The sequence below is a fragment of the Ascaphus truei genome, chromosome 16, assembly GCF_040206685.1.
Source record: "Ascaphus truei isolate aAscTru1 chromosome 16, aAscTru1.hap1, whole genome shotgun sequence".
Lineage (NCBI taxonomy): Eukaryota > Metazoa > Chordata > Amphibia > Anura > Ascaphidae > Ascaphus > Ascaphus truei.
In genome coordinates, this window is record NC_134498.1 from 27483338 (window position 1) to 27507052 (window position 23715).

At 46.2% G+C, this 23715-nt stretch overlaps 1 protein-coding gene across 5 annotated transcripts in view; it reads right to left on the bottom strand.

The window, feature by feature from the left end:
• Positions 1–23715, bottom strand: part of LOC142467326 (connector enhancer of kinase suppressor of ras 2-like) — a 497579-nt gene that overhangs the window by 83588 nt on the left and 390276 nt on the right. For all 5 annotated transcript variants that reach the window (XR_012788363.1, XM_075572875.1, XM_075572877.1 and 2 more), the window contains exons 12-13: positions 22980–23066; positions 17376–17623 (exon numbers count right to left, since the gene is read on the bottom strand). Coding sequence is in view for 4 of the 5 variants with exons in the window: in XM_075572875.1 (XP_075428990.1) it covers positions 17376–17623; positions 22980–23066 (335 nt within the window). In the remaining variant the exon portion in view is untranslated. The remainder of the gene's footprint in view (positions 1–17375; positions 17624–22979; positions 23067–23715) is intronic.

The window sequence follows — 23715 nt, forward strand, 5'->3', positions numbered from 1 at the left end:
ACCTGGCCCTAAGGATCTTATTCTATACAGTATCTCTCGAAGCATCCATTCTGGTCGTTATCAGCCAAAAGCCTCCATATACCGTACCTTATGGGGATTTCCACCCGAAAGCAGCCTAAACTACCACATATAAATTTACTCCAAGTGTTAATGACTGGTTTAGCAAATCCAACAACTATTTGCTTGTAGCAATGTCTATGACTTAAATATTATGCAACCTATTATTTAATATTATTTGGGTTGCAGAGCAAATCATCAGAGAATTCTTCTCCCGATACATTTTCCTTTGATACATTGCAATCAGTTTTATCTGAGGACTAGCCGAAAGGGTGGAGCCCGACGATGGATCCAGGTCTTAGCTAGCAAATGTTACTGAAACATCACTTCGCTATCTTTATATAAAGCCCAGCTAAACCGAAATCTTTAATAACACTTTTTATTTTGTTTTCTAAAAAATACTATTTCTGTGTATTTCTCAAAGTAGCATATAATCAGTGCTTAGCAATGGAAGTTGTGAGTTCCAAAACAAATCCACAGCTCCTTTCCGCCAACTTATTGTATAATTCATGCTCTCTGTGTTACACATTAACTGAAGCTTGATCTCGCTACCTGCGTTTCTCACCATGGCTGTGATGAAAACAGTAATTTTCTACACACCCAACTGTGAAGTATCAGAAGCAGTAAAAAAGAAACTCAGCAGGAAAAGTATATTCTAGTGAAAACGTCTTTTTCAAGTTGTCATTCACATGCAACGATTTCACATGAATGACAGCTTTTCATTTTGCAGTATAAAAACAAATCTTAATTAAGCACACTGTAATTATGTGTAATATATACTGTAAGTCTGGTTACCTATAACACAGTACTGTACTTTAAAACATGAATTTAATAACATAGTGGGTTCCAGTACAGTATAAACCAAAACCAGCGGCAAGCTGTTTGTGAAACCTCAGTAATGTACTTCAGAATTTAATGCAAAATAATCCTGCTGTGACATTCTAATCATACATGACTGGGATACTTGATAGCAGTTTTCAAAGGTGGGAGTTCGATAAGGAATTTAATATGTGCAGCTATTCTCGGAAAATGTATATTGAGATGCTCAATGGGTGCCTTTTGTTTTTGGTTTGGTCTCTAAAAACATTGTGGGTTTTGCCTAAAGTTTGTTGGTTTTGGTTCCGGTTTTGGATTATGAAGGAATATGTGATTTATACATAACATTTTAAAATATCTATTAAATGAAGTGGAATTTTGTATTAATATTTAATTAACACGTAGAAAGAGTCTTTCTAAACATATTTGTTTTGGCGAACCCCCTGTTGGAACTCCCCGCACTGCAGAAAGAGGTCCACATTTACTCCAAAGTTTGTTTTCGGCTTTATTAGTAGTAAAGTGTTAAGGAAACCCTTATCATGATAACCAGTCATTTTGGAAGCTGCAGGCAGAGCATTAGATGAGAAACATAGGCGGAACTGTTATAGGTGTAGTTGGTTCAGCTGCTTCTGGGCCCACAACTGTTAGGGGCCCATCCTCCCACAGCCAGAACGCTAATCTAAACCGGCAGTTCTACAGCCTCTCACTTTCTCTTACCCCACCACCTGTACACCCATAGGCTCTACCTGTGTTTGTCAGTGCTGTGCTAGAGGGGGCCAGCCCTGGAAATAACACAGAAGTCGGGTCCAACTTCCAAAATCGCTGCCTGTGTTGTTTCCCTCCGCCGCTATGCACGCACCTCTCCACAGGTAGGGCCTTGGGGATTGGGGTGAGAGAGATGGAGAGGGCTTTTTCTACTTGCACCGGGGCCCACAGTCCCTGATGAGAAGTCCTCGTACCGGGGCACCACGCTTTTCCAGTCTTGAAACACATTTTCACCTCTGTGTAGTACTGGGCACTCTACGATAATACAGACCGAACATTAAATAAGAGGCTATGGTACCTGGGCGCCACACTGGGCGTCACATGTGGGATAGCAGTGCTGTCTCTATGAACAGTACCAGGCCTCAGGGAGGTATTTGAGAAACTCTGCAGCCACCTCCATGGCCAGCTGGTAGGGCGCCTCTCATTGTCCTGATGCCTGGGAGTCAAGATGACTATTCTGAAGCCAGGGCACGTTGGTATGAATGGCTCCCGATAGCATTAACACAGTTCCCTTTTAAATCACTCCAAGTCCTGTAATATTTCCTCCACTTTATTGGGAAAAGGTAGCAGGGTACAGATACTTGTGGATGGTGTGTAGTGGTGATTATTAGTTAGAAACCGGTAAAAAGAGATGGCCTCACCAAGGGTTATAAACAGAGAAAGGTTCTTTACTCACTGTCTCCAGGGTTGAAAAGGAAGTGAGGTGCGGTGTGGGCAAAGGAAAAGTCTAGGGGCAGACCATGTCTGAACAAACAGGAGGGGGGGCAGACTAGCCCATTCTGGTGAGGATCTCAGAGACTGCTGTAGCAGCTCACTGATGTCATGCTCGCAGGCAAGGAGTGCAACATTGTTGCAAGCCACGCAGGCACAGTATGTGTCTGCAGACTCCATGCAGCTGGGAATAAAATCTGACAGGCAGAAACTGCAAAGGAGAGAGGGGGGTGAGTCAGAAATGTGGCTCTTGTTCCATAACAATGACTTCACTAAATCCAAGATGGCCGGCGTCACCAGGTATTTCAGCCAGAGTGTGGATTTGTTTCCCACGATCTGATTGGCTGAAATACCATGTGACGCCGGCTTCGTCACGTCACGTCATCTTAAAGGCAAATGAAGCACAGCCATTCTGATTGGCTGGCATCATTCCCTTTAAGTGACGTCATGTAAAAAAAAAAAATTAAAGTCGGAACATGGTTTGAACAGCCAATCAGGTGGCTGTTAACCATTTTGAGGCTAAATGTGACGTCACAAGCCCTATTTAAGGCCGTGACGCCTCATTTGAGCCCAAGAAGACGACGAGACAACATCGGCTGGGATTTAACATGGGGTTTTTTTTGGATTTACAGATGAAGATAGAAGATAAAGAAGATCAAAAATGGTGACAGATGAAGATAGAAAAAGGTGATTAAAGAAAGAAAAAAGAAGATTTGGGTACCTGATCCGGATCTGCATGGCGGATGGCATCGGATGCTGTTGGAGGCCTTCAAGGTACGTGAACTTCCTGTTACCCCGGGAGTCGGAGGGCCACCGCTTCTAATGGTAAGTAATATATTGAATGTTTGCAAATGTCCCTTTTTACAGGTTTTTTCATTGGATGTGATTTTTGATTTTTTGGGGGAGGCACATTGACTGATAATATATTAATCTGTACCACTTTAGGGTACAGATTAATACATTATTATGACAATATTTGGGGAGCATTTGTGGCTTGGTATTGCTGTTGGTTTTTTTTAAATTTCAATTTCTTATGTGGATGTGATTGTTTGTTTTTTTCCTGCTTAATGGTAATAAAATGTTTGCGATTGGTGTTCGTTTGTAGTTAATGTTGTATTATGTTAGCTAATGCGTTTTATGGTTACTTCAGATATTGTTTAAATTTATTTCTTTGTCTTTTAATGTTTAAATTCATTAATGTTGTAGTAAGTCATTGTTTGTGTTACTATTCATTTTGAGTTGGTTTAGGAATTAATTGGTTAATGGTTTAATTAATTCATTGTTGATGTTGTTACTGCGTGTATTCATTGGATTAGCTGGCTACTGTTTTTATTTACTTTATTTAGGTATGCTAATGCAGTGTTTAATAATGGGCAAATGATCTATTATCCATATCTGGATAATAGTTATTTTGCACATTATTGTACTTTATGTGTTAGGGGGTGTATCTAGTTAGAAATAATGTTTAGTATTTTTGTAGGCACAACATTGGTACCGCAGGCCCGCGGGTACCCCGGGACTCCCGCGGGGTCAGCCGGGGACACCTGCGCGACCCCCGGCGGCCTGTTGTATGGGTGTTGCGCATGCAAAAATGTAAAGCAAGAAGTTTTTCAAAGTCCAGCTTTTTTTGCGTATACCTTGAGCTGACGTGTTCGGTTGAACGCAACTTTCGCGTACGCTAAGGTTGCGTTGCTTAGTGCATCCCGCTTAAGGGCATAATTTAACGCAAACAGGGTAACAAACGAGCAAAGTTGGACTTAGAAAGATTTCCTGAAAAAAGTCAGTTTTAGAGCGCAAAGTGCCTGTTTGCGCGGCTTAATGCATCGTGTTCAGCGCAACATCACGTTCTAAGAGCACTTTGCGCTCTAAAAATGAGTTAACGGAGCTTAGTGCATGACCCCCTTAGTGTTTGAAAGCAACGCGGCTTTCTCCGCCATTACGGTCAATGGTAGGACCCTCCTGGCCGGCGCGACCCTTTCTCGTCGCCATTAATTGTCGGACCCTGTTGGGGTCATGTGAGGGGGTTCCTAATATCTAGGGGCAAAGGGAATTTTATTTCTGGGTGCTCTACAACAAAAGTTCCCACGCCAATTGTGAACTTGACCGAGGCCCTAGTTCCCACGCCAATTGCGCGATCAAAGCTCTTTTTTGACAATGTTGCCGTTCTTGCGGTTTTGCGGTCTGGCAGGCTGCCAGCTCGTCTCCGGAGGTCGGCTTCCAGGAATCCCCATTGAAATGCATTACTCCATTCACTTTCAATGGGGAACCGCCGCTCCTCCTCTCGAGCGCCACCTGCAGGTCTTCTACGGAAACGGGCCCAAATCGCCGGAATCTCCATAGGATTGTATTGAGCCCCCATGGCGACCTATGGAGAAACTGCAAAATGGAGCCTGCAAAGGCGGGAAAAGGGACAAAGGGCCATAAACACAGAATTAACATTAACCCTTTCCCTCCCGCATAGATCCCAGTGTATGTGTTGGTGCAGACACTGGAATGGGAACAATACATATTCACAGGGGGATACACAGTTGGTGCTGAAGCAGGGGCATAACTACAGTACTGGACATCATTCCAGTTAACCCCTCACCTCCCAGGTGAGAGCAGGGGGTGGCGAAATGGGGTGTAACCCCTTTAATACCGGGCCAAACCCCCTCTCCCATGACAGGGATGATGGAGTTTTCCGCTGGAGAGGAGCTGGCAGGAAGTACACAGAGGTTATTTCCTCCATACCTAAAGTGAAAACACGGATCTGACCTGTTTATGCATCAGATTCTGAGACACGGGGTCGAATCATGCTTCAGATCGTCCCACAACACAGGATCTCGGAGGTGGCTCAAATTCTAACTCTCCCCCCCCCCCCCCCAAGGAATTGCTCATCTCCGCTGATTACAATAGTTACAATTATAATATTGCATTAAGATTTGTGTGTATTAGTCAAATGTGAGCAGCCTTTTCTAGTTTGTAGTCAATGGGTGTTTGTCTATTTATTATGCACACAAAAAAAAAATCACAATTTGTTCAGATACAAATAGCATATACTGTATGTGCTCTCTCTCTCTCTCTCTCTGTTCCTCTCTCTGTCCCTCTCTCTCCCCCTCTCTCTTTAGTGATACTATACTTCTGCAGCTACAGTATGTAGCCACATCTTGGGTGGAATTTTGAGAGATGCATTCAGGCACTGAGTTCACAACCAGTATCTAACCAGCCACTCACAGGTGTGTGAATTAAGGATTAAGCTAGTTGACAAATGTATAGATCAATTTCTGGCATTCTAAACCACGATACCAGCTCTATCTTAGTCATGTCTCCTAAACATCTTGATGGTTCCAATCTAAATATATGAAATGATTTGAAGCCATCAGCCACACAATGCACATGTATAGTTTTATTAGTTTTCACCTAATTGCATTCTGAATGTGTATGCTTGTTTTTTTTCTTAAGAACCCCCCAAAGGCAGAAATCTATTGAAGGGGAAGTAATAAAAAAGAATGGTAAACTTGTTCTGGATGACTGGAGATCTCGAGCGCTTAGATTTAGTTCTTACAAAACAATATCACGTACTTTGTGGAGAAAACAAAGTGGAAAAGCAGCATGAAGATTGTGTTGCTTATTCTGGGGAGCTTTTTATTTTTTATTTTCTAAACATGGAAATTGTATATAGGTATTGTTGAATATAAGCTTTCATGCTCACAGGCCCAGATACACGGATGTTGGTTTTCCTAATGTGGGTACACAACAAAGATACTCTGTAAGAAAGGAACAGCAACATAGCTTTACTAAGAACTGGGTTAAGTCCGTGGATAAGGAGACTTAAACGTTGTTTTGTTTTAATAGATGCAGCAGTTCTTAGCTTTAAGGAAATGTAATTACCGAAGCTGCCGATCGATCCGTTGTCCCGTGATCGATCGGCAAAGACGCTGCTTCCCTGGGTTCACACTACGGCCGCCTACTGCACCGACACACTTTATTCGAGCAAATACCAAGTATGTACCTGGCAGATACCTGGAATGCGCCGCTCCTCACCTCTGACAAGCCCCGTTGCGTTTGCCTTCCCAGCCTGGGTTCATGCCTGGCTGACGGGCGGCTGATCTGTTAAATGATATTGATTAGGATTTAATAGGCTGCAATGCTTCGCGTGTCTACCAGATGGCATAAATTCATGAATTGTAATGCAGTATATATATATATACTGTGCAGTATTGCAGCCAGCGGGAATAAAATGCTTCAATCCCTGCCTGAAAATACCTCAATGCACTCGGGCAGAAAACAGTCACAAACCTCAATACACCCGGGTATACCCGAATTCGTGGGACTAGCCGAGCTCGAATAAAGTGTGTCGCCAGTGTATTTCAAAAGAGGAAGTGTGGTGTACAGTATATGGTTGCTACAACAATATAACCATATAACCATGTATATGGTTGCTATAGCAACCAAGGAATCTTAATACATTAAAACTCGTTAAAAAGGGCATAGGCAGTGGGGGGGAGGGGGAGAGAATAAACAATGCAGTAAGTATTATCTAATACAACCCAACTGATGGATTGAAATACACAGGATTTTGAGTGTATTGCTGCTTTAACATGTCTCCTCTGTCCTGAAAAGTGGGGGACGGGCAAACCTTGCCATCAAAACTGGATTTTCTAAACCTTTGAGGAACAAATTTGTCATGATCATATTGTTGTTTTGTCAGTAGGGGATTGTGCAATGTTTGGGGTAGAGGGTTCATGGTAGCTACAGTATAAGTGATCTCAATGATTCTTAATTCTTTCCTTTATTAAGTAAAGGAAAATAAAAAATACAGCTGAACCCCGTTATAAGAGAAAAAAGGTGATTCTGGCGCAACAGCCAAAAGTGGGTCCCAAACAAGTAGTATTAAAAATATTCCTTTATTAATCCATTGGCTGTTGCGCCAGAATCACCTTTTTTCTCAGATCTACTTCTCTACTCCAGGCTGCACGCTTACCAGGACTTCAGGATTAAGAGATTTCAGTGAATACTTTCTTATTCATGATTACTCAATGTGAGTCCAGGGACCATCCCAATGAGGGTTTGATGTTTTTTTTTTAGCCTTACACCTTACCCTTCAGGGAATATTGGCCCACCTGGGGACTTTACTACTTATAAGCAGTTTATCCATATCCTTATCCAGTTCTGTCTTATGCATACATATTGAAGGGATTCAGTGCTGAAGCGCCCTTGTCACTTGGAATTGGGACTGAACCCCATTATAACGCGGTGCTTGGGGTCCACCCGATGCCACGCGTTATAAGCGGGATCGCGGAAAAAAAATGGCCGCCGCGATCAGGGGTTCTGCATCCGCCGTAGGGGGAGAGCTGGGACAACTCTCCCAGCTGTCCCAGAGGTGACGCGAGGCCCAAAGTGAGGCGGCCATTTTACCTCCAGGGACCCGCTGCTGGCACGATGCTGGAGTGGAGGATAGCGCTCCATCCCTCCCTCTGTGAGAATCACACGGCTGGTTGGTTACATTGCTACACACTAATTTCCGCCCCCAGTGACATCACGCAGTCAGTAACCAGTAAGAGAATAGTTAGCACAAAGAACTACATTGCCCATGATGCTTTGCAGCCATATCGTGGAGAGTTGGGCAGCTCTCACAATGTCATCTCTCACAACTTGGATATCTGCATTGAGATGCTGCAGGTGTGTGTGTGTGTGTTTGTGTGTTTGTGTGTGTGTTTCACCCCCCGACCCTTCCCCCCATATCAATCTGCAGCACGGGTGGCACAGCTCAGTGTTCAGAGTTGTTAGAGTGTGTTTAATGCCGATTACAAAACGCTACACACACAACTTATACAATATGTTGCCACTTGGTACGTTTTCAACATTGCTATTGCTGACTAGCATCTCTCTACACTAGGAGCTGTTTATACATGTAGCCAGGTCTCCCCGGAGTGCCAGCACCCCCCTCACCTCTCTCTCGATCGCGGGTGCCGCCGAGTCCAATGGCGGCCTCGTCGGGTGCTACGGGAGGTGAGGGCGGTCAGGTCCCGGCTCGGGGGTTGCCAGGGACGCGTGCGGCCGGTTGCCAAGGCCGCACGTGCATCACGGGGATCCCGGCGCTCTCGGAGCCGGGCGGATAGGGCGCCGCCATTACCACTTAGCTTGCGCATGCGCAGTGGCTGCGCGAGTGTAGGGCCAGACCAGGGATTAGCGAGTTGCCCCCTAGTGCAGGCCGGTTGCCGGGGACGCGATCGGGCCGTCGCTGAGGCCGCGATCGCGTTGCCACGGTCCCAGCGGCTAGCGAAGAGTGCGCCGTCAGTTCTTAGTGGCTCGCGCATCCGCAGTGATCGCGCATGCGCAGAAGTTACCCCAGAGCCAGGGAGAAGTAGCGCGAGGGGGAGGATAGCAGTGAGAGAGTCACGGCAGTCCCAGATAGGTCGCGTATGCGCAGGAAAGAGCCCAGGAAGCCCGTGAAACCCTAGCCTATTAGGGAAGGCCCTAGGCAGGGACTACGAGTCCCAGGAACCTCTGCGCGCCCCACGTGATGCCAGGGAGCCAATAGGGCCCAGGATCTCCAGGCAGGCAAGTGGATACAATTTGCGCGCTGAGCCCACGTTAGGCAGTCAGAGACAGGAGCAGCCCAGGGAAGGAAGTAGGGTACGGGAGTCAGGACTCCCTGTACTAGGCCAGCACCCCCAGGGCCCGAGGTAGCTAAGTACCCCATTATAGTGAGTGTTGCCAGGGACTGCCCTAGGTTAAGGGATCCTGTCACTCAGGTTTGCAAGTTGGAGTCAGGGAGCTGTGAGGGAAGGAAGGGTGCGGGGAGCGACTGCAGCTCCTGCACCCATATAGGTACCCACACCCCAGGTAGGCCCCAACTCCCCACTAGGTTAGTGGGTAAGTGCTGAGGGAGGCCCAAGATAGGGACGCTGCCCTTAGTATAGTGCTGCCTTGTCAGAGTCACGGCTGTCAGTGCTGTGAGGTCTGACAGGCAGGCACCTTGGCTGCCAGCATCCAGGGAGCTACAGCTTGTTGCTGTAGGCGCTGGGACTAGTTGTCTAATAGTCAGGACTGGGAAGAGTTAGGGAAGTGGGGCAGGTTATTAACCCCTGTAGACCCCTAGGAGTTTCCCCCAAAGCCATCAAGGTTGCTGTACTATAGGGACGGCCTATAGTATAGCGCGTGTCACTTAGTGCTGTAGGGACAGGTCCTAGGTTAGGGATCCTGTCGCAGTAGGGTAGATTAGATAGGGACACAGCGGACGCTGCGGTTCCTGCTAAGAGGTTCGGATCCAAGTTGGGGTCCTCAGAGACTGTTTCCAGGGTGGGATCGCCCTCGGCGGCCCGCGTGCAAGGAGGCCGGTTGGGGATCAGATGACGTCATCCTACGACTGATCCTTTGCGAAGCCGTTGGAGATCCGAGCACGGGAGTGCTCGGTAGGTACTATCTAATACACAAGTGCACCAACGGGCCCTTAGTTAATAGTGACTGCGCAGTCACCCACGATCTCTGCAAGACTGCGGGACATTGGGTGGGATTCTCGGGACACTGGGTGGGATCACCTGGTGTTGGGGAAGCGTCCTGCGAGACGTCGCAGTAAGTGTCTCTTCGAGAGAGGGACACCGGTTATGTTGGTACATGCCATGGTATGTGTTATCTTATGTTCCTAAGTAAATAGTATCAGTTATTATATATCACTGTGTGTGAGTATTGATTATTAATGATTGTCCTGCGAGGAACCACTCCCCCTCTGGTGGGAGCCATCGCAGGTGGAGGCGCTGCATCGATGTAAGTGAGTACCACTAGTATAATTGCCCCAGGTTCCCCGTGGCGGAAGCTCAACCCTCCTGCGAGCCAACAGGTAATGCACCACACCCGAGTAACACTGTATGTTCCCTTGCACCCCACACTATATCTGCGACTGGGGGGGGGGGGGGGATACCCGTTACATACAGTTAAATAGGCTACTAATAATCATTTAATTTACTTACAGTTTTCCACTTATAATGTTTCAACATTGTTACTGCTGCAATAACCAGTGTCTCCTCAGGCTAGGAAATGTCTATGCATCTGAAGTAGGCTACTAATAACTGTCTGTGTGTGATATAAGATATTATTCATAGTTGGTATGTGATACCTATTACACATCAAAACCGTCCAGTTTTGCTGCTAGGAAGTTTTTTGAAAAGTATCATCACTGCTGCAATAACTTGGGATCCTTGATACCACAGAGGTTGCCATGCAGCTTTAAGCGAATATCAATATAGCACCCAGCATCAATTAGGTTTTAATAAGTACATTTATTTTTATTTTTCTCTCAGTTTTCTTATCATTAAAATTAGTGGCGGAAGAGTGCTTTCTACAGGGATGATTTCTCTTGCCTGTATATACAGTATGTTATGCACATTCCCTGAGCACCCCTCTAGTACAATATCAGTATTTGAGGCTGAGCGGTATCCACCCTTTGTATACATTAAAGCTGTATTCTCTCTTATTAGAAGCAGCATTGGAAGAACACTGTACATGTTGTTCTCTCTCTGCTATTAAAGTTTGTGTCATGCTTTGGAACAATGTGTTACCAACCAGGGAATGCTGTAGTCGTGGTCCGTGTGTCCGTGTGTCCGTGTGTCCGTGTGTCCGTGTGTCCGTGTGTCCGGAGCTTGTATGTTTTGAAGAAAAAAAAAAAAACGGGAACCACGCTCAGACTGCGTTTATAAGCGGATCCGCGTTGTAGCAGATCGCGCTATAATGGGGTTGAGCTGTATTTGGGTGAAATTTGAGATCTGTTACTGTATATCTAATTAGTAGATAACGTTAGGCTGTGTCCCTGGTGGGCACACTACAGCGTACGGGCCGCACACCAGACACTCGCCTCTATCAGGCAGGCCCCAGTGGTTGCTGTTCTGGGCACTCACGAAGCGCGATGGCGCGTCAGCCAGCAGGGAAGACAAGAATTTTGTCTTCCAGTGTGGTCACGTGGTGTGCGGGGAGCCAATGGCAGGGCAGATAGTTTGGACCAATAGGAGCGCAGGTAGTGAAGACCAATGGCAGTGCAGTATTTTCCGTTTTGGCCACGCCCCCCCGCGACTCCCATTGCTCCCTACAGACCGCAGATTGCGGCTTTGAGCTGTGCACACGGCGCCAGGCGCGCGTGAAGCAGCAGCAGCCTACACTGGGGCCATAGCCTTATTGCAAGCCACGGGCTGGCTGTTTTATTGATTAATAGGAAGAGGAAATAAATAGCATTTAAAAGTAATATGTCTCATAATCATTGTTTATCAATTATCTCCACCCATAAATAATATTTTTGCTCACTGCTGATACAGTATAGCGTACAGATACAACTTGAGCAAAATACCTTTGTTACACTGGCACTAGGGGTTGTACCTCATGCATTTGTACTGTTCAAGCAGCAATACTACTTTCCCTTTTTTTTTTCTTATTTGCAGGGTTCGATAAATGCACTCGCCCCCTCGTGTGGGTCGAGTGCATTTTGCCCGCTGTCGAGTTTTACCGGCGGCGGGGTGGTGCGCCGTCTCCCGGCATTTTCCTGCGTCTCTCTGTCCAACTTCAGTGCCTCCCCCTGTATCTCCCGTCACAAATGGCCGCGCGGACGTCAAATGACGAGACGCTACATGATGTCACGTAGTGTCCCATTGCCATGGCAACAACCATTTTCACGGGAGATGCAGGGGGAGACACTGAAATTGGACAGAGAGATGCAGGAAAATGATGGGAGACAGCGCACCACCCTGCCGCCGATAAAACTCGACAGCAGGTAAAGTGAAGGTGTTGAGAGAGGGAGAGGGGGTTACAATAAGACAAACAAAATAGATGGGGGGGGGGGCGCGAATGCCTTTTTTTTCCCTCAGGTGAGTGGCTTTTTTCCCAATTTGTCGAGCCCTGCTTATTTGTATATGTAAAGCGTGTGACAATGTATAATTGTACATTCTTACCTAAGATGGCAATCGTTTGGTGTGCCTGTTATAATGCCTGCCTTTAAAGCAATCCTTCAGTCAGTGTAACTCAGCAGCTAAAATGCTATTACTAAGGCTTGGTCCCCACTGGCTGCTGCAGCGCTCGCTATGGCGGGCGTTGCGGGGACAAGAGCCGCCTCGCAATGGGGCCCAGCCCGCTTGCAGACCCGAAAATTGAGATTAACACTGGCGACGGAGCGCTAGGCCACACACTGGCGACGGAGCGCTAGGCCACGCCCCCTAGCGGTTCAGCCAATGAAGGCGAACCTGCAGGGTGACATCATGGCCGCGCCCCCGTCACTCCCCCATCAAGCCTCCCTGTCTTTCCCCCTGCAGCTCACTGCAGACCGGGGAATTCGGCTGCACGCGCCGCCAGCCCGGCACGGGCGCGTGCAGCGAGACAGTGGGGCCGTAGCCTAAGGTAACATTATCTATGGTTAGATACTGCTGGGAACATTGGCAACAGATTACCACAAATGGAAAAGTGGTAAAGATCTTGCACTGCTGGGGGGTGTGCTAAATCCTGCTATTATACTATTATCTAATTCTACAGAACTGATTACAATGTGTATTTCAATCCTAAGCTATATTTATCTTTTAATAAATTATTCCAATGTTTTATACTTCATGTTTTCCTTCTGAAAAGAGATTGGGCCATGAAAAATGCAGGAATATACACTTCAAACAATTGCGCTTGGCCACTTCCAACCCATTATAAAATATGTGATTGAATAATTTATCACTAAAACGAGCATCTTTGGTACAACTACGTCAAAAGTTGTCTGTAGGATACTATATTTGGAAAGCTAACTTGCTTCCCTGCTACTCAAAGTTGTGTTAGATTTTTTTTAATGTGTTACATACCATGCGTGATGACGCACAAGCATGCCAGCTGAAGCGTGATGACACGGAGAAAGCGGGGTATTTAAAAGTCCCCACAGAGGCTAGCTCAGAAGGGACCTCGAAAGCGCCGTAAGCGCGAAACATGTTGGTCTATTTGCCAAGGATCCATTAAAGCTATTTTTGTATCCAAGTTACCCTCCTTCTTTATTTTTGGTGGTACATCGCAGTCCCTTTGTTTTTGCCTATTCACTCCCGCAGGCGGCACACCGGAAGACAGCGATCAGGCCCAGAACTCAAGAAGTTATAAGGTACATCTGACTTTGTGCAGTTATAGTCATTTACCTTACTGGAGAAGATATATGGATGTCTAGGGGAGTGTTTACTCAGTATCACAAGGACATATAAGAATATTATCTCACTGGATGCTGCACGCTCTGATATGAGTGGAGCCAGGTAGGCGTAATCTTATTCCCCATTATTGGATACCACCGAACGTATACTCAATATACATTTAGGTCCGGAAATAATTGGACACTGATACACGTTTTGTAATTTCGGCTGTGTACCAAAATAAATTCAAGTTACCGTTAAATAATGAATATGGGCTTAAAGTGCAGTCTATCAGCTTTAATTTGAGGGTATTCACATCCAAATTGGAGGAAGGGTTTAGGAATTACATCTCTTTTGACGCCGAAGACAAGGTAAGGCGGGAGGTGAGCAGGCAGGTGGGCGCAGACTGAAAAGTTTGCGCACCCCTGTCCTAGAAAACCAGAGTCTCTTTGAGACATACTAGATTGGTCTGTCATTTTCTATTCTATGGGATGGCTTCAAGAGATGTGACAGTGAGAACTGAAGGGAAAGTCTGAAAGATGCTTTGCAAGTCATTTCTAATGCCACTTGGTCTCTCTGCATGATGGTACTCCGTGTGTAAGCCACCAAGCAGTACAAAAGAGCAAGGGTACCGCAATCCCTCTGCCTCTATCCAATCTGCTCTTCTTAATACATTCACCTCACTGCTTTAAATATAGGTAAGTATTGAAAGAACTGGGCAAAAGACCATGAGATAAAGCATAAGGCCGCATCCATACTGCGTGAGCGGCGCGGACAAAAGGCCGCACCTCAATGAGGCAGGCCACAGAGCGTGCGATGGCGCGGCAGAGTTTGCGCGAGACAAACAATTTTGTGTTTGTCGAGCGACGGCCGGGTCACGTGAGTGGTTCAGCCAATGAGGGCGAACCAGCCTCGTGATGTCATGGTTCCGCCACGCCTCCCCGTCGCACGCGTGCTAGAAATTCCAAAGGCCACAGATCACTCAAGCTACATGCGCGTGCCTAATATATCCGAAGCCTTAGAGCAGCACAGAAAAGGGGAAATTGGGAAAAGGGGAAATTGGACAGTGTAAGTTAAAACAGACCGTGGCGACAGAAAGACGGCCTACTAGTTTAAGTGGAATATATCTGTACTTTTAGAGGCAAAAATAAATCAATGTTCAGCTGACAGTAATCAAAACATTCTACTGAAGATACTTTGCAGTAATCTAACCATTATTTTCACAGTTCTGATGAGTTTCACAGTTCCACAGCGTCTCGTAGTTTCACATAGGATGTACAAGTGTTATTATTCGGCTTAGTCAGACAGGTTTCCTTTCTTGACGTACAGTATATCAGTGCTAATATACAAAACTTTGCGGTTGAAGTTCACCTACATTTAACATTTTTTTTAAGATTGGACCAGCACTCTATAAAAGTAAATATAGTAAAGTAAACTCCTCACATGTTCCTTGTGGCTTAGTGTCAAAAGTTCTCCATGTAGTGGGAAGGTTTCTGAGGAATGGGCGAGGGGTCTTTTTTTCTATTTCTATGCTACTGTATGTATTTTGCGTTTTCATGTTGTATTTTGCCATTTTTGGTGGTGGTTTTAAATGTTCCTTTCTGGGGTTTCTTTGATTTTAATAGTTGTTTATTTTTTGTGTTTTGATTTTCAATGATGGTGTTTATTTGGAGATTTATTTTAATTATTGATGGTTTTGTTTTGGTGTTGGAAGGAACATTCTGGTGTTAATTTGGTATTTGATTAATTGATTGTTTGTAATGTTGTTGTGTTTACTTGTGTATTTTTATTTATTTGGTGATTGTTTGGATTGCATTGGATATTGTTGGGGATTGATTTTTTTTTGTAGGTTGAGCATTGACTGGCATAGTGTTAAATCATGCCCATATTATATGGGCATGATGTACCCACTGTGCCAATGAATGGGTGGAGGGGGGGGAGAGTAGTTGCCTGGGGAGGGTGGTTAGGCCTCCTGGGTGGGTAGTTGGGGAGGTGGTTTAACCCCTATAATCACTATAGTAATCACTGCAGTATGCTGATGGGGACGCCCTTCATGGAGGCAGGGGTAAGTAGAATGGTTTTTATTTACTGTATTTATGCTGGCTTGCTAATGTTTGATTTAATAATGGGCAACTGAGCTATTATCCATATCTGGATAATAGTTATTTTGCCCATTACTGTACTGTATGATGTATGATGTGTTTGGTGGGTGGGGTGTGTATATATTGATATGGATGCCATCTTTATTTATTTTACAACAGGGTTGGTACTGTAGGCCAGCCTGTGGGGCCCACGGACACCCGTGGGAACCACCCGAGGGCCCCAAGACACCTGCGGGGACCACTTTGAGGACCCCCAGGCACCGGTGGGGACCACCCGGGGACACCCGCCGGCCTATGTTATCAATCCCATGTTAAAATTAATAAATAATGGTTTTATGTGGGGGCACAGGAGGCCGGTTGTGTATTGGTAGTTATTACATATTTTAATTTTATTACTAGTGTATTGTAGCAGGAGGTCTACGGAGCAGAACCGCGTTGATTTCAGGTCCGGCGACCCCATGCTTCCCGAGATTCAGGCCCCCTTATGGGGTATTGGTATCTCCTATGCATGTAAATGTCCCGCGTGACATGACCGGGGCACCTAAACACAAGACTTGTGAAGCACCATGGAGTAGGAGGACTGGGTGAGTGGCCCTCTCTGTAGTAATGCCTTCAGTTTCACAACTGCTCTAACCTTTTACCCTCTTGTCTGAAATAATGCCTTGGGTGATTTCTCCCAACACCATAATAGAACATCTCTCTTCCCCATGCTACACCTCCAGCAGCTAGGTTAGGCTGCGCTTATAGTGCCGGCGATGGCGACAGCACGTTGTGTCAAAACAAATGCATTGTCGTTGGCGCTTATAGTGGACGCGACACAGCAACAGCGCAACCAAAATTCTGGTAGACAGTGGAATTTGATTTTTGGAGAGACGGTCTCCACATGTGACTGGCTATAAGCCAATCAGGGAGCTTCTCTGCCCATCTGCCTTCCCCCTTGCTGACGTCGCTGGCCTTGCAGCCAGCGACGTCTCTAGAATCTGAAATACAACTTTCGCAATGGCGACTGTGTAAGCGCAGCCTTAGAAAGGGAAGAGGAAGGAAGACAGGGGGTGCTAGAATAAAAACAATGCAATTGAAAGCAATACCGTTCTCGGCCTCAGTATGAGTTAGGGAAACCTTAATACATAGCCCACACTAAGTGGGAAAGAATTTGAGGCAGAGGGTCCAAAGCAGTTATGAATCAAGAGCAGAGAGAGGAGGATTTTCAATTCAGTCCTTTAGTGCCTGCATTACATGTAAAGGAAGTATTTAACAGGAGGTGACAAGACTGAGCAGGGAAAGAGGTGACTAATGAGAAGATATAATGCCTCTCCTAGTGAAAGTGAAATAATTATTCAGCGCCACCATCCCTGTTGAGTGTTAACATTTGGGTTGTACAATGATAAAAACAACCTGACATAATCAATGCGTTTAACTTTGTAACGGGAAAGTGAAGGTAAAACTAAACACAGACAACCCATCTTCCCTCGAACACCACATTTCTCTACATACTTTTGTACTGTCACCAAATTGGAACATTCACATCTACATAGGAGAACGATTTAAGGCATGATTAGGGGCGCCGTTATTTTCCACTTGCATGCCTTTGCCAAACTCATTTACAACAATGCTCTATACCAGGGGTGGCCAACTCCAGTCCTTAAGGGCCACCAACAGGTCAGGTTTTATGGATATCCCTGCTTCAGCACAGGTGGCTCAATCATCGAGCCACCTGTGCTGACCCAGGGATATCCAGAAAACCTGACCTGTTGGCGGCTCTTGAGGTCTGGCCGTTGGCCACATCTGCTCTGTATTATTTTTTGGTACTCACGTGGTAAAGTGGAACTGTGTTGCTCTCAGCCAGTGAAAAATTCAAAGCCTCTTGCTGACCAGGATCCAACCGCCCTGCGGAGGTCAACATTGAGGGGCTTATGGGATAGCTTGGGCTGCCGGGGTTTTTGCCTTTTTTCCTGGACCTGCGCCCTGTATCCCTCTTGTTGTCCTTCTGCGTAACCGGCTCTTCTTGTATCACTAGGATTTTGTCATCACTCAGGTATCGCAAGAGAGAATTCTCAGAGTCAGTTGTTGAAAGGGGGGGGGGGAAAAGAGCAGAAACAAAAGGGTAAGAGGAAACCTACTTCATGGTCTTCATGCTATTTTACTAAGCAGCCACCACTTATCTGTGCTGATCAAAAGGATTCTGACCGAAGCCTTGTGGCATTCTCTACAGCCCACAGCCCACAGCTTGTTCAGGTGTAACTGCACAATGGTAACTCAGCTGGAAACAGTGTCACTATAAAGTAACAATGTACATTCACCACATCGGATGCTCTAAGGCAGGGGTGGGCATAGGGGGGGGGGGGGGTGCCACGGTTACAGAGGTCCCGCGCTCTCCCTCAAGGCATTTAAATTAAATGCCGTGTACCGCACAAGGCCTCTGTAACCAACTTACCTTGGCTTCCAGTGATGCGTCGTCATGGTAACCGTTGGGGGCGTCACATGGCAGCGCGTTGCCATTGCAACATAATGTCACATGACCCTGACGCCGGGACGCGAACATGGGGAGGAGAGCAGGCAAGGGGGCACAGGGGGGAAAGATTGCGCACCCCTGCTCTAAGAAACAGACTCAGTAAAGGGCATTGAAAGCTGTTATTGTTGCAGTATACAGCCCAAAAGTAGTGATTGGTCTGAATAGTATGGAGCACATTGGACAGACAGCCCAAGAAGGGAAATCCCTGTCTTGTTAGTGATGTACCAGGAAACGTTTCCAATGGACCCAGGTTGCTGAACGGTGCAGCATGTGACACAGGACCCGAGTATAGATATATGCAACAGTAACAGCTTTCCGTGACTTTTACTGCTCCTTAGAGGAGGGGTGCACAAGCTAGGGGGCGCAAGATTTTCTGGGGAGGGTGCGGCACTTACAGATGCCTGCGCTCTTCCCCAAAGCAATTAAATTAAGTGACGGGGGGACCACACAAGGCCTCTGTAAGTTTTCTTACCTTGTCTCCGACGGCTTCGGGTAACGCGTTTCCATGGTAATGCAGCGTTAATTGACCCTTCGGCGTCATTTTACAATGGAGACAAGGTAAGAGGAGGGGGCGGGAGAACGGGGGGAGAGCAAGCAGGGGGGCGCAGGGGAAGGCTAAGGCTAAGGCCAGGCTGGGAGCGAGCACAATCTCGCTCGAGCGCCCTGCGGTGAGAGCAGGGGCGATTTGTGTCCAGCGTAGTTGCGCACGTGGAGTGGGGGGGGGGGGCGGTGTGCCTGTGACGTCACGTTAGCTGTCGCCCTCATTGGCTACGCAACATATTCATAACAATTTGCCTCGCCAAGAACCTGAGCGTTAAACGCTCATGGGCACGTGCATGCTGGTCAAACACATTGTCGCAATGTGTTTGATCGCACCGAGCGCGCATGCGTGCTCGCTCTCAGCCTGCACGAGCCCCTAGAGCATCCGATGTGGTGAATGTACATTGTTTCTTTATAGTGACACTGTTTCCAGCCATCCAGTAAGCCACTATTTTCATATCTAAACCACATAGATTTGTATTGTAGCCTAACTAGTGTCTTACCTGGATATTTATTTCTTGACCATAGACACCTATAGCAAGTGCTACTTACTCCATCTCACACCAGGGGATTCACTCTAATTTCCCCTAGGGTCCTTAAATATACTACACTATCTGTATATATCAATCATTGGCTGTCACATTGGGCATGTTCATTTAGTTACTTCATTGTTATTTATTACTTTTTACCAAGCGTCAATTGGTCATCCTCAGTTATTTTAACGGACATATATTAAATGCTAATTGCCAACTACCTTATCACTTCACCACCTGAGTACTCTTGAGGGACCATAACTGGGATTACTTTTTCCTATGTAGTATATATTTTTTATAGGACAGTACTATAGATCAGGGGTACGCAAACGTTTAAGCGTCATGTGGCCCTGCTGCTCTTTGAAGCCGCGTAGCCATGGCGACGCATCGCCAGAATCCGCCGAAGATAAGGTAAGGGAGGTTACAGAGGCCTTGCGCGATCCCCTGGCATTTAATTGCTTTGGGGAAGAGCGTGGGGCCTCTGTGAGTGCCGCACCTCCCCCAGAAAATGTCACGCCCCTCAGTTTTTGCATCCCGGCTGTAGATCTATATCCATTCAAAGCTGCAATGATCCGAAAATTACCTTTCGTCAATGGTGACCATCCCATTCGGACTGTATGATATAAGGCCCTCCCGACTCTACACATGAAGACGTTCGTTTTTTTTGCTGCGTCATATTTATTACGTGTATTTCTACTCTTGTAGAATTTGGTGCACGCTAGTATTCTGCACTCAAAAAGACTAACGCCATCTTTAAAGGGACGGAGAAAACCAGCGCAGAAAAACATTAAGAAAAGTAACGCACATTTCCTAATACATAGCCCTGCGCCAATATGCAAATCTGCCCCGCCCTAACTCCTTCCACGTAACTCATCCCAGGCAGACGCTGAAATACCTGAAAATGACGCAGGCTGGATTAATACATAGACACTGCCAGTCGCAGGTGTATTCCAGCGCGAGTTGCAACAAAATAACGATTTTGCGCCAACATTTTGCCTTGACACGCAGAGCCCTCCGAGCTATGTCTTCTCTATAAGCGGCAGCGCCGTATTAGTTTCGCTGTCAGGTGCTGCCGTATTAATAAATGCTTCGCAAACAATTTAGGCCTAGAACCACAAAGCTACGTTAAGTGACATGACATTAACCTAAGTCACCTTATGCCCTAACACAGGGGTGTGCAAACTATTCGCTGCTGACTCATCTCCCCAGTTCTTGCGGCCCCCCCCACCTTGCTTTCCAGCCTGCGGGGCTCATATGACATCACGCCATGACCCCGCGGCGTCATTTGCCATGGCGACGGGTCATGTGACGACACCACATGGTCCCAGCGACGTCATTTGCCGCTGCGTTGCCATGGCGACGCATCACACAGCCGCTGAACCTTGCTAAGTGGAGTGTTGCAGAGGCCTCACGCTATCCCCCAGCATTAAATTAATCCCCCAGTTTGCGCACCGCTGCCTTAACGTACGCCTTAATTAATTCACGTTGACTCCTGGAAACAGCATTGTGTTTACTATAATGGCTGTTCGTGATAATGACGTACAAAGAAGCGTTCCTCCAAGCAACGCCTAACCACAAAGGTCCGTTCAGGTTAATACGGGGACTTTATGTTACATTAGGTATGTCATACTTATACCTGGCGTTACTCACATCCAGACCCTGGGATAGAGCTTTTACAGGGTCTGGATGGGTGTAACACCACAGCTAGGTATGATTTAACCCTCCTTTCCTCGTCTTTTTAACTTTAGTAAAAACCCTATTTCAGGCTTGATGTCACTTTATTGGAAGGAAAGGTCCTGCTACAATAACGTGATGTTAAACCTGGCCATTGTTGTTGCATATCATTTTTTTGCTTTGTGGATGCCGTAGGCATTAACCTCAGGGAAAATAACGCCCAGTACTGATTAAGGTCATCTGACAGTAGCAGCGCTCTGTGGACCTTAGACGGTGAATTTGAAGTATTGCTTCTGCGTGCAAGTCAGGGGTGTAATGCTTAACCATCCGAGTCCCTGGTCCTGATGGAACACATGTCATTACAAATGTGAATTTTACTTTCATATAACACGTGTTCAGATGCATAAGCAAGGATTTATTTTATAATTGCAGTGCAGAACCTAAGCAGAATTCAATGGGGCTTATTCTCGTAGCTCCTAAGGTGCCCTTTCCGATGGGATGGGCACGCTCTGCTATTCTGTCAGCCCTTCTCGCAAGTCCAATCTGTGTTTAAAAGGCTTGTTTAGAAGTGGTTTCACTCCGGCTCTGCCAATCCGATCGGTTTGTCAGAAACGCCTCCGACCTGCATTTTTTGACAACTGCGATTCTCGTAGCTCTGTTATGTAAACTGCTTCTCAAACTTGCATTTGTTTCACGGATTGGTAATGCGAGTCCCATCCAGAGGTTTAAATATAGGTTTGGCTGAGAGAGCAAAACCCATAAATCAGACCGGGGATGGAGTTATCACCTCGGGTCATTCCGCTTCTAACGCACGCGCAATCCGGCGGTTTGTCACTGTTTATAGAAGCGGTTTAGAAGAAGCGGTTTTCAACAGAGAATAGGGGTTTTTTCTCGCATTTCATTCCACTACTGCTGAACATGTCAAACCGTGTGGTTTGGTATTGACAACTTCGGCGCTACGAGAATAGGTGCCTATGAGTTTTGCGTGTCAGCACCCCCAAAAGTGTGAGTCAGTTCATATTGGTATAATCTGTCTTTAACCTAAAATATACACCTATATTTTGTAATCCAGAATCAGGACAGTATGTACTAGAATCGCCAGAAAACCTCTGTAAAACTTTTACAGTATGTTCAAAGAAACATTGCTTAACACGACTGAGCTACTAATAGCATGAGTGGGCATCGTGATATTGACAGACAACTTCCCACGCTATTACAAAGCTTTGTAATATTAAAGTGAATCCTAAAGATACCCGACTTTCAGCAGCATCCCACATTTAATATGTGGCACTATTCCATGAGACACCTTGTAACACCGGAACATATCTTCAAGTGAATGGGGCGTAAGGTGTCCCCTGGAGCCAGAAGATGTCTTCTGGCAAAGTACCACTTAGGACAGGGGTGCGCAAACTTCATGAGCTGCGTCCCCCTGCCCGGGAGCTACAGCGTTCGCCCCTTCCCCCTCTCCAATGAAGTCACGTGACCCTGGCGCCTCCTTTGACCCGCATTGCCATGGCGATGCGTGACGTCATATTGCTATGGCGACGCGTCGCTGAAGACCCGGCAGAGAGCAGGTGAGTTACAGAGGCCTCACTCCGCCCCTGGCATTTAATTTAAATGCTGTCGGGAAGAGCGTGGGGCCTCAGTAACCGCCTGTTCCCCCCCCTAGAAATTCTCCTGCCCCCCTGGGGTACCCCCCATGATAATGGGGGTTATTCATTGAACTGCAATATTGGCAAGTGGATAGGCTGTAAGGCAGGAAGGGCCATCTCCAGTCTCCAAGGGCCACCAACAGGTCAGTGCTTTCAGGATATCCCTGCTTCAGCACAGCTGGTGAAGTCAGAGACTGAGCCACTACTTGAGCCACCTGTGCTGCAGCTGGGATATCCTGAAAACCTGACCTATTGGTAGCTCTTGGGGACTGGAGTTGGCCGCTCCTGCTGTAAGGTGTCTTTCATTGTGAGACTTATCTTTTGGCATAGCAATGCTAGTAAATATGGCCCTTGGGCCAAGTACAGACAGTCCAAAATATATAACGGTATACGTGCTTCGTTTAACACAGACCAGATTAGGCCTCAGTTTAAAAATATGTCTGTACAACCGTAGACTGGAGCAAAATATTTGAGTTGAACCCATGAGGAGGTCATACAGTACTCACCTCGGCTGCCTCTCTTGTACATATTGGGCTCCTTCGATTCCCCTATCCAGCTGTACTCTGTTGGCATTGAAACAGGCCTCATGTCACCTGGAGACAAACCAAGATCCAATTAGATCATGCTCTGCACATGTAAAGATAGCTGTTCAAAGAAAATCTGTTGTGTGTAGATTAGATCAAGTTAAAATCCAGCGTGTGGCTTTCCCCGATATCTATCCACGACTATTAATCTGTCTCTAGAAAGCTCGTTATTTTATCAGTATATTACATATCTCTGTCCGACAGGCAAACAAAGAAATGACTGTGTAACCTTGGGTACCATTAGTGTGTTTAGTTATAAACAAGACACAATCTGTGTTTCTGCAACTACTTTTCTGAATTTAATAGACAGATTCTGTCAATTTGCAACAATCCCATTCGATATGATCCAACAATCCAAGTGTCCTCTGTGATAGGAGTCCAAACAGACTGACATTTTAGCTCACCTGTGATGCCAACGATAAATACATTGGAAACTGGTATGTGTGGGTATTTGTTTTGGTATTAGATTTCTACAAAACAATTCTCTTTTCATACTCCATGCAAGGAACACTCATTGTTTTGTTACTTTTCAAAGGATGTCCGGTTGCTGGTGTGGTAGCCCATAACAGTTACTTGGGTTGGGTTTCTCTTCCCAAAATGATACAGTATGTAATAAGGGCCCTCAATGGTTTAATGTCTTTAGGTAAGAGTAGTGCAG